The sequence below is a fragment of the Ochotona princeps genome, chromosome 21, assembly GCF_030435755.1.
Source record: "Ochotona princeps isolate mOchPri1 chromosome 21, mOchPri1.hap1, whole genome shotgun sequence".
Classification (NCBI taxonomy): Eukaryota; Metazoa; Chordata; class Mammalia; order Lagomorpha; family Ochotonidae; genus Ochotona; species Ochotona princeps.
The window spans coordinates 38070987-38082681 of NC_080852.1; the positions used below are offsets into that span (position 1 = coordinate 38070987).

General features: G+C 48.1%; 1 protein-coding gene across 5 annotated transcripts in view; it reads right to left on the reverse strand.

Moving 5' to 3' along the window:
• The window catches only part of FANCD2 (FA complementation group D2), a 96068-nt gene that overhangs the window by 53330 nt on the left and 31043 nt on the right, over positions 1-11695 (reverse strand). For 2 of the 5 annotated variants that reach the window (XM_058678439.1, XM_058678442.1), the window contains exons 1-6: positions 11579-11659; positions 9688-9784; positions 5661-5798; positions 3619-3686; positions 3362-3465; positions 2129-2189 (exon numbers count right to left, since the gene is read on the reverse strand). In XM_058678439.1, the coding sequence (XP_058534422.1) occupies positions 2129-2189; positions 3362-3465; positions 3619-3686; positions 5661-5798; positions 9688-9751 (435 nt within the window). In that variant the 5' untranslated portion in view covers positions 9752-9784; positions 11579-11659. Of the gene's footprint in view, positions 1-2128; positions 2190-3361; positions 3466-3618; positions 3687-5660; positions 5799-9683; positions 9785-11578; positions 11660-11695 lie in introns of those variants that run through there. The other 3 variants (XM_012925912.3, XM_058678440.1, XM_058678441.1) reach the window with 3 other exon arrangements.

The window sequence follows — 11695 nt, forward strand, 5'->3', positions numbered from 1 at the left end:
AAATAAATCTTTAAATAAATAATGTCAACACAAATAATGTCTGTATTATGAACATACTTATCAATAACATCCCCTAAAATTGATTTCAAAGCATAATTCAAATAATAAACTAATTAGAAATATTATTAAATATGGTCACTACTAATTCACTAACACAAAGTTTGCTTGTCATCCTCGCACAAGGGCCACCTAATCTCTGATCGGCTTCAATGTCAGTATATGTGCTGCTGAAGCAAGCCCCATTCACGCAAGGTTGAAAGGATTATCAAGAGTACTCTAGTCCAGCGGGGAGTGCCCTGCGTGTGCTGCCAGCCCCCACGCTGGAGTTCTGGCTTTCCTCCAATGCATCCTGGCAGGCAGAGATGAGGCCTGGATTGCTCTGTCAGTAGCACGTGTGAGACCCAGACGGAAACCAGACCCTGGCTGGGCCTGCTCCAGTCCCGGAAGATGCAAGCACCTGAAGAGTCAACTACAAGATGCAAGGTCTCTGAGTCTGTCACTGCTCCTTCCAAGCAGAATAAAACAGCCATAAAAAAAATTGACCAAAGAGTTTGCAAGAACAGAGAGTTTTCTTCAGAGGAAGAGATAACGATTTAATTAACCTAACAGAATTAAACGTAACATTTCCAATAAAAAACAAAGGTTGATGAGCATGGAGAGATGAACAGCAATCAAAAGGAGGGCAATGGGGCCCAGCGCAATAGCGTAGTGGTTAAGGTCCTCGCCTTGCACACGCTGGGATCCCATATGAGTGCTGGTTCTAATCCTGGTGGCCCTGCTTCCCATCCAGTTCCCTCCTTGTGGCCTGGGAAAGCAGCTGAGGATGGCCCAAAGCCTTGGGACCCTGCACCCTCATGGGAGACCCAGAAGAGCTCCTGGATCCTGGCTTTGGATTGGCTCAGCTCCAGCTGTTGCAGCCGCTTGGGGAGTGAACCATCGGACGGAAGATCTTCCTCTCTGTCTCTCCTCCTCTCTGTGTATCCACCTTTCCAATGAAAATAATCTTTAAAAAAAAAAAGAAAAAGGAGGACAAATGCAGAATGAGTAATAAGATCTGTCACTACCCTTACATGTGCTTATTCTGAGATATTTGTTAAAAATGTTGGCACCAACTTAAATCCTATCCTTGCATCCACCAGGATTTCATACAGGCGCTGGTTCATGTCCCGGCTACTCCACTTCCCATCCAGCTCCCTGCTTGTGTCCTAGGAAAGTAACAGAGAATGGTCCAGGGCCTTGGGACCCTGCACCCACAAGGGAGACCTGGAAGAAACTCCTGGCTCCTGACTTCAGATCAGTTTACCTCTGGCTTTAAAGACACTTGGGGAGGGGAGTGAACCAGTGGACTGAAGACCGTTCTGTCAGTCTCTCCTGCTCTCTGTAAATATGACTTTCCAATAACAAAAAAATAACAACTCTTAAAGTCATGGGAACAGCATGATGGCTCACCTGGCTAATCTTTCTCCTATAAGCACTAACATCCCATACAGGTTTCAGGTCTAGTCCAGGCTGCTACACATCTGATCCAACTCTCTGCATATGGCCTGGGAAAACAATGGAGGAGGGCTCACGCCCTCGGGGGCCTGCACTCACACGGGAGAGCTGGAAGGAGGTCCTGGCTCCTAGCTTTGGACTGGCCAAACTCCAGCCATGGGAGCCACTGGGAAGTAAATAATCGATACAAGATCTTCCCTGCCCTCTTTCTCCTGTAAATCTTTCAAATCGAAACAAATAACTAAACAAATACTTCTTTTTAAGAAGTCAACATACAATTTACACAATAAATTAAAAGCAAGGAGGAGGAAATGAGCAAAATCAAATCCCTTTAGCAACTAGAAAGCTCAATGGGAAATGAAAAAGATGCGAATGTAGCAAAAATCACAAGATGTTCAGAACACATAGGACACAGCCTTAAGAACCAGCGATCAGATGCCAGTGAAACACATGGGACTCGCTGACACAGTACTGGGCTGTTCAGCACCAATCATACAGGTGTCACTGTATCAATGTTCTCGGCCCAACAGGTCCAGCTGCCACAGTCATACTCCCTCCAAGCTGCACTCCAGCCACCTCAGCAGTGCCACCAGCCACACCCACCCAACAACCACCGACAAAGTGTGCAGCTCACCTGCAGTATGTCAATGCCCAGCAGCAGCTTGATGAGGCTCTTAGAATAACAAGTGCTTGTGCTGTAAAAACGAGATTTGTTTGCTTTGTTTCAACGGCTTTATTTTCTTTTCCCCACAGTATACATCAAAGACATGTCTATCCTGTTAGCTAAGAAATACACAACATGTGGGCCCAGTGCAGTAGCCCAGTGACTAAAGTCCTTGCCTTACACATGCTGGCAAATAAGTTCTAATGTCAGCGGCCTAGCTTCCCATCCAGCTCCCTGCTTGTGGCCTAGGAAAGGAGTGGAGGATGGCCTAAAGCTGTGGGACCCTGCACCTCACGGGAGAGCCAAAAGGAGTTCCTGGCTCCTGGCTTAAGATTGGCTCTAAAAAATATTCCACTTTCTAGCCTCATAAAGACTAACAGTAGGGCCTGGCATTATGGCTCAGTGACTAAATCCTCACTCTGCAAGTGCAAGGAGCCCATATAGGTGCTAGTTCCTTCCCATCAAGATCCCTGCCAGCGGCCTGGGAAAGCAGAAGATGGCCCAAAGCCTTGGGACCCTGCACCTGCGTGGGGGACCCAGAAGCTACTGGCTCCTGGCTTTGGATTGGCTCAGCTCTAGCTGCTGTGGTGATACCTGGGAATTAAACCAGTAAGGGTAAGATCTTCCTGTCTATTTCTCCTTCTTCCTGTAAATCTGATCTGCCTCTCCAATAAAAATAAATCTTAAAAAAAAAAAAAAAAAGAGCAACACTTGGAGCATATGCTGTCGCTGTTGAGTTCAGCAGAGCTGTCGCCGGCGGTGCTGCAGGCCCACATGACCGCTGGTTGGAGTCCTGGCTGCTCCAGTTCCCATCCAGCTCCATGCTAATGCACCTGGGAAGGCAGTGGAATCACCCAAGTGCTTGGGTCCAGTACCTTTGTGGGAAACCCAAAAGAAGCTTCTGACTCCTGGCTTCAGGTGCTACGGCCATGCGCGGAATGAACCAGTGGATAGATAAAAGACCTCTTCGTCTCTCTCTCCTCCCTACCTCATCCACTTCATTGTAATTCTTCCAAATAAAAAAAAAAAAATCTTAAAAAAAAAAGACCAACAATAATTTTAAGGCTAGGGTTGAGTTCTGAGGAAAACAGGCAGAAATCAACAAGAATAAAATTCCTAAAACAATTAACACATGCTGTCTACATCGCTGCTGCCTTTAGCTAGTGTGACAGAATCTTAGCAAGCGTCCACGCCCCTCCACACCTGCTCTCCTCATCCTGTAGCCGCTCACAAGACAAAAGGCAGTTCCTGAAATGATCTTTGTCCTCAATGTAGGACTCCAGGCCAGTCACAAACTCTTCTACAACCTTAACGAGAAGATTAAAAACAACAGTAAGACAATTCAGCTTCACACTCGCTGTCTTAGCCCCACTCAACTCCGTATAGATACACAGCGTCTTTCCACTCCCAAATTCAGAATGCCGAGAGCAAAACCAATCGCAGGAAAAAAGAATACATACTTTGGGATAAGAAGGATGCTTCCTCAGCGCCTCGAAGAGCTTCTTCTGGAACACTATTTGATCCACAGCTGTGAGGAGATAAGAACTCGTCACCTGGCAGCTGAAACATGGTTTGTTTGGGAGTCCTCTGAAAAGACATTTGGTCTCCAAAGTCTTATATTAATGCGTCATGGATTAACGACAGTGACTTAACTGCAGAATCTGAAGGCAGCACCTTCAGGCTAATTGGGATGAAGCTGGCAGCCAGGAAGTCCAGGACTTTTAAATACAGACCACGTGGACATGCAAGAGCAGGCTCCCTAGTTGCTATTTCCCAGCTGACCATGTGACTTCCTTCCGCACGGGTCCCCCAACCCCCGACCTTCCTTCGCTCTCACACTCGGGGCTGCCCAATCCTGGACTGTAAAGCTCCAAAACTACCCCCCTTTAAACATGAAGGAAACAATATGGAAATAATAGTCTTACCCACTTTCCTATACCCCTTGAACCTTTTTTATCCTAATTAACTATGGAAAGGTGTCAAACATATAATAAAAATAAATAAATAAATAAATAAATAAATAAATAAAGCTACAAGCTGAAATTAACCTTTCTGCTCACAGACTCCTCCCCCAAGTCACTGTAACAGACACAGGAATATCTCCTCCACTCATTTTCCTTCTCTAAACACCCAGCTATCTTGTTTAGCAAAACCATTAACAACACTTTCTACCTAACTTCAGGGTTTACAGTAATGTTCTAAACTCACGGTAGGGACCTGGATTGACAGAAGTACCAAGCGGGCATTATGACCAACACCTGCCAAGACCTCATAAGGACTGCAGAGTTGAAATCAAAATGGAGTCAACATAGCTCACTGCTAACTGCAATTTAGCAGTTAGCTTCTGCTTGGATTGCTTGGCTAAGAAACCGTGTGAGCTTGCAGGCCCGATGGCATACATGACCTTTAGTGTCAACGGCAACCAACCCCCATGAATCAAGGACCCAGCCTAACACACACAGAGAAAACTCCGAGATCGGAGTCTGGTTGTCATAGGTTGCACCAAGGCTGGAGCCTGGACCTGAGAAAAGCCAGGCCTGGGCTGCCCAGCAGAGATAAGGAATGTGTGATCTTTCCTCTCACCCTACAAGCTATTGTAAACTGCCCCATAAAAACTCTGTGAACCAGCAGTTTGTGGCCGCACTCTGGTTAGGGTGTCGGTCCACCGGGCCAGCTGGCTGGCTGTTCAGTTGCCTTGTGTCTCCTGTAATGAAGCTTTGCTGTGACTGTCACTGTTGAATGTGACGTTCTGGGCCCAGCGGCATGGCCTAGCGGCTAAAATCCTCGCCTTGAAAGCGCCAGGATCCCATATGGGCACCGGTTCTAATCCCGGCAGCTCCACTTCCCATCCAGTTCCCTGCTTATGGCCTGGGAAAGCACTCAGGGATGTCCCAAAGCTTTGGGACCCTGCACCCGTGTGGTAAACCTGGAAGAAGTTCCTGGTTCCCGGCTTCGGATTGGCAAGCACCAGGCATTGCGGCTCACTTGGGGAGTGAATCATCGGACGGAACATCTTCCCCTGTGTCTCTTCTCCTCTCTGTATATCTAACTTTGTAATAAAAATAAATAAATCTTAAAAAGAAAAATGAATGTAACGTTCTGTAGTGGCCGAGTGGGTACAGCAGGATAAGATCACTGTTGCCCTCTTCCTCCCCGAACAGGACAGACAGGGCTTTAAATCTTCTTTTGAAATCATTAGATCTACTTGTTCAACAAGCATTATTTCCCCAAAAGAAAATACTAAGGAGTATCAGCACACATTTTCTCTTATAAAAGATTAGAAACAGTTTAGCATACACACAACAATGAAGTAATAAAAAGAAAACACCAACTCACAACTACTTCAGCATTCATTGACCAAGGCAATAGCTACCCTCTGAAAAGCAGCTTCATTCTCCTGAAGACACACGGCCCTCCTGCTTCTAATCTTCACTACCCCTCCACCTCGGAAACCCGGGACGCCACCCTGAGCCAGAAAAGAGCTCAAGAATGAAACAGTTACCGAGCTGATGCTGATGCTGGCCGGGTTTAAGAAGAACGCCTGCTGTCTTCAGAAGCCTCACAAAGACACTGTCACTGTCGTCAGCTTTCTCAGCAGCAAGAAACTTCTTTGTCTTTTTGGAAAGTTGTTCCCTGGCTTCTGAAACACGGGTAATATTTTCAATGGCAAAACAAAGATTCAAGTGGAAACACAGGAATAACTGAGACACCAATGTGTTCTTGAAGTATATTGGAATTGGTTCTATACTGAAACAAGCTGTCTCTTACTGTCAGCAACAAATCAATCAATCAATCGCCAAACGCATGGAGTTTGCACTTGAAAAAAATAAAACTTTTCTATTGAAAAAATAGTTACCTTTAAAATAACAACAACAAAATACTTACTCTAACATTCGTCACCAGGAAACCAAATGTAAGATTCATTGACCACCAGGGAAATACCTCAGCTGAATATATAAGAATTTAGACGGCCATTACTCCAGGGAGCCACGGTCACGGGCTTCCCTTCCCTGTGTAGCAGGCAGACAGACGTGAAGGACAGGGCTACAGAGGAAGAAGAGTCAGGAAGAGAGATGCAGGGGGTCTTAACTCCCTCTTGCCACTGAAGCTTCTGGGTCGCAGCCTGAGGTTGGATTGGAAGCAAGCTTTGCCCTCCCCCAGTTACCAGGGCAACCATCATTTATCCTTCTTGAAATTTATTTCTGGGGTCCGGCAACGTGGCCTAGCGGCTAAAAGTCCTCGCCCTGAATGCGCCGGGATCCCATATGGGCACCGGTTCTAATCCCAGCAGCTCCACTTCCCATCCAGCTCCCTGCTTGTGGCCTGAGAAAACAGTCGAGGATGGCCCAAAGATTTGGGACCCTGCACCCATGTGGGAGACCCGGAAAAGGTTCCTGGTTCCTGGCTTCGGATCGGCACAGCACCGGCCCGTTGCGCTCACTTGGGGAGTGAATCATCGGACGGAAGATCTTCCTCTCTGTCTCTCCTCCTCTCTGTATATCTGACTTTGTAATAAAAATAAATAAAACTTTTTTTAAAAAAAGAAATTTATTTCTGGAGTTTTATTAGTTGTTTTTTTTTTTAATTTATTTTATTTTAATTACAAAGTCAGATATACTGAGAGGAAGAGAGATAGAGAGGAAGTGGAGCTGCCGGGATTAGAACCAGCAGCCGTATGGGATCAAGGCAAGGACCTTAGCCACTAGGCCACGCTGCCGAGCCCCTGGAGTTTTATTAGTTTGAAAAGCACAGCAGTGGAGACTTTGAGGGAGAGAGAGGGAGGGAAAGATTCTCCATCTGCTGGCTCCCTCCTCAGTGGCAGCAACAGCTGGACAGGTCAGCGTGAGGACAGGTGTTGGGAGCCTCACTGAGATGTCCTCTGTGAATGGCAGGGGCCCAACACTGAGCAGCCACCAGCAGTCACACAGGGAGTGCCCGCAGGCCGCCCCAGCAGCCATGGGGATGGGACTGAATCCCTAGCACTGATACAGGATATCAAGCAGCAACCCAAACACCCTAAAATGAACCATGGAGCTGTTTTCCACCCAAATCCCGAGGCTCTCAATGTCTCTGCAGCAGTTGTCTTTAACCACTGTGCTGCAATCACTGGGAAGCTAATTAAAACGCTATTCCCAGCCACAGTAGAGCATTACCAAGTCCAGATCCTGAGCAAGGGTTCTGGAGGTCTGAACTTCCGGCAAATCTGCAGCAGGATTTCCGACTAGCAGACCAAGCTGGAGCATATAAGATCTGGACGCAGACAGAGAACACAGCAGGTTCTCCAGCATCCTGCGTTTGAGAAAAAAGTCCAGACTAGCTTCAATGCAAAGCTTCCAACCCACAGAAAGAAAGGGCACAGGTCTGGAAGAATAGACACTGAGCCCCTGCGTAGCCCCTAGTACCACGGGAGGCCTGGGACGCTGACATCCCACAGCACAGTTCCTGGGACCAAGCCTGGGCTCAAGCGCCGAGGCAGCACCCTGAGAGACTGCAAGTACAGGGTCCCTGCCACCACCGTGCAACCGGAGGCGAGTTCCCGGCTCCGGCTTCAACTCTGCCTAGTCCGGGCAGAGGGTATTCTGGGACAGAATCTCAATCTCTCCCTCTGTCTCTTGCTCTGTCTTACAAATAAGTAATTGAATTTTAAAAAAAAGGGGGGGGGCAAGCTGGAGGAGCTGAAAGCTGCTTACCTTGGAGCTAGCAAGTCCCCAGGTTATCTCTCCTGCAAGTGTCCCTCAGGTTCTAAATTGTAGCAGAAAGCCCCCTTAACCCCAAGGCCAAGCCAAGCCCTCTTCTCTCCCTTTGTCCCTTTGTCCATGTCAGGCTGCTCTTGCCTTCAGGCTTTAAGTTTAATTAACATGGAAAAACCAACCCTAGAGACTGCATATCCTGGCCTGCGTCACCCAGGCTTTTTGGAATGTAATAGTCGGTATGTTCTAAAAGCCTGGATGATGGTCACAGTGTAGTTTAACAAAAGCATTCCTCTGTTAAGCATCTTCTCTTTGCTGGATCAACCCTGACAGAAAGCAACAGGACAATAACAAAGGAATGCAATCCACCCCTCTCCTTCAATGATGCAACTTCACTGTTTTTCTGTCTTCAATTCTTCTGCCTCTAATCAAAGACTATGGCTTTCCATAAATTTAAGGTATAAGCAAAATACAGGATGTAGGTCTCTCATTACTGACCAAAACAATCCAAGTCCCATCCAACAAATGTAACTCTGAAGTCTCTTCTCTTTTAGAAAACAGTATTTCCAACATGATGCTCACTTTTGGCGACTCATAAATTATTCCTCTTCAGTTTAAAAGCTGTTACCATTTCTCTATATTTTATAAACTCTTTACTAGCATATTTTTCAGAGCCTCAGAATTTCATTTTATCAATCAAGACTATTCCCAACTTGGTTTTGGCTGCAAAACTTCAATCATCCTAAATGCTGTTCAACAAGCATTTTCATCAATACTGGTTGTTTGGGGTAGGGCTGTATTCCTATGACTTAATAAAGGGTAATACTAGGGCCAACGCAGTGAGAGCACACTAACCCTCCAATTGCGGTGCCAACTTCCCATGTGCAGCCCAGGGTGCTCTACTTTTTTCGATTTATTTATTTTTGGGGGGCGAGGGGGAGAAGGTAGATTTACAGAGAGAAGAACAGAGAAAACGATCTTCCGTCTACTGGTTCACTCCCCAAATGGCTACAATATCCAGGAGCCAGGAGTTTCTTCTGGGTCTTCTGGGTCTCCCATGTGGGTGCAGGGTCCCAAAGTAGGGAGCTAGATGGGAAATAGAGCAGCCGGGACATGAATGGTACCCAGATGGAATCCTGGTGGATGCAAGGCAAGGATTTACCACTAGACTATTGCAGCAGGCCACTTCTGATCCAGCTCTCGACTTACGGCCTGGGAGAGCAACAGAGGAGGGCCCAAGTACTTTGCACCTCTACACCCACATAGGAGATCTGAAAAAAGCTCCTGGCTCCTTGCTTCAGACCAACTCAACTCTGGCACTTGCGGGGAGGGATTTCAGCAGCTAAAACACCTCTCTGTCCCTCTGTAACTCTTTCAAGTAAAATAAAAAGTAAATCTTTTTGTTTGTTTAAATATAATACTTCAATCAACAAGTTGATACTGCCTTTGTGGAGTTGATGAGTACAATAAATGAAAAGAACTTTCAGGGTCCCTCTCTCTGAGGGTCCTGCTGTTCCTTACATGGCAGGGCAGCACTGTGTCCTGGCCTCTGCGGGCTTGACTTGCAATGGGCTCCTTCCTGTGTAGAACAAAACCAGAGCATTTATCCAGAACTTTACTTTTCAAGGGAAAAAGGAGGACCACAGAATCTTCCTAAGGGAGAGGATTACGCTGTATCTTTGTGTCACAGCACCTAGCTGATGTGCAACAGAGATCAGGTTTACAGCACTCTCTCCCCCCAAGCACATGCAGGCTGGGAGCAGAGGCGTCCTGCGCCCATGAAGCCTTAGTGACTCGCGTCGGTTACAGGAAACAAGGCGAAAACAACTAGAAACTTACTAGAAGCATCTTCCGTCAAGTTCTCTCTGCCCTCTGATTTTGCAAGCTTCCTTTTGGAGACCATTTCGACCCAAGTCTTCTGCAGTTAAAGTCTATCCTAGAGCAAAAACCAGAGACCAGAAGTTACCCTCTAGAAGTATAATCTAAAACTTCTATAGCTAAAGTTTTGTGGGGTTAGAGCAAAATCATGCCAAAAAACGTCTAGGATGTATTAAAGAGTCTTTATTAACCAAGCTTGGTGATAACAGGACCCACTAGAAATAGCAAATCACAAGTCCACATGATCGAAACCCCAAGAGAAACAAATGTTCATCACCCTGAAGTCCACCCATTAAACTGAAGACCTATGTCCCAGCTTTTCCAGCAGTATAAATTATCCTAAGAGACATGCAGCAAACAACCTGGACACACAAAGCTGCAGACATGCATCTTTCCCTGGCTTCTCTGCCCATATTCCATTACTGCCACGCCTCACCTCTCCTGGAACTCCCAAAAGTACACAAATTAGAGATACAAAGCATCTTACTATTAACATCTTCTCGCCCAAGTAGGGGTGGAGGGGTGTATAAAAAATGGGACAAGGATTGCTAAGCAGGTACCTGTGGGCCTACGGGGGTGGGGGGGTAGCAACCTCACACCTTGTCCAGGCAGAGCAACACCCTCTGTAGTCTGCAGGTCACAGAGGAGCCGGAGGGGCAGGGCGGGCCTGGGCAGCCACGGTGAGCCTGGACACTATCCCATTCCAGATTACTTGGCCTGTCCTTCAGGGAGTTTGCCACCCCAGCTTCCCTGTGCCACAGCACACAACCCGGAGCCCCAACTACACCACACAGACTGGGGGGCAAGGGAGGGGGAGCCCCCATGGGAACACAAGCTCCCTGCCACTTAGCTCAGTGGGCTCTCTTTCCTGGTGGTTATTTCTAATTACCATCACTGAGGTTGGGTGGCAGGGCAGGAAAATCACCTCTTGCTAATAACATACACTGCTCCTAGTGCTTTAAGCTGCAGGCACTCACTCATGACCCATGGAAGCTTGGGGCTTTTGCTTTTCAGGTAAGGACCACTGTTATTCTCGTAGTCATTGGCTGGCTCGGGCAGTGGTTCTGGAATCGCCCCCTTTTAATACCAACGTGAAAGAATTGCAAACATTTGCGGGGGAGGAATTAAGAGGTCAGTTAATTTTGCAGCAAAGTACTTCTTAAGTCCATAGACTTCTCGTGAACTTTCGCAAGATCCCTGATGTATGTGCTGCCTTCTACTGCAGGGGGCAGAGGGGCAGTGAGAAAGCATTGCTCTGACAGGCTTCCCCCAGGAAGGCTCCCCAGCTCTGTGCTGCTGCACCCCAGCTCCCGACAAGGGAATCCAGGAGGAGCTCCCAGCTGCAGTTAGCCCCTGGAGCAGCCTCGGGCCATCTGGCCAGTGAACCAGAGCATGGGCAATCTTCCTCTGACTCTTCCTTTCAAACCAATGACAAATGTATTTTAAAAGAATGGCTAGGAATATCTTCAGGAACGGTTAGGACGAGTTTTAAAAGGCGAGATTGCAGAGAGAGAGAGGGAGCTTTTCCAAGCCCTAGTCCACGTCCCAGACGGCCACGCAGGCCAGGTGGGAGTCCCCGTGGTGCAGCGGCCCCCGTCCCGTGCCCATCTTCCAGGGCTTTCCCAGGCGCAGGAGCAGGGAGCTGGGCGGGACACAGACAGCTCTGGGGAGGGACTCCAACGGGGTGTCACATCCCGAGGACGCGGGACGCCCACTGACTCCCCGAGACGCCTACGAGCACGAAGGGCAGCGCCGACCGTCTGGCCCGGGTCACCGTCACAGTTTTACCGAGCCCAGGGCAGAGGGAGCCGAGGTGGGGCGTACGCGCCGCCGACCCCGCCGCCCCACTCACCCTCCGAGGAGCCGTCGCCGCTCGCCGCCTTCCACTTTCCCGCCAGCCGCGCCGTCCCCATGACGCCCGCCAGGCGCGCCGCCGCTTCACGTCAGAGCCCCGCGCCGGAAGTGGGCG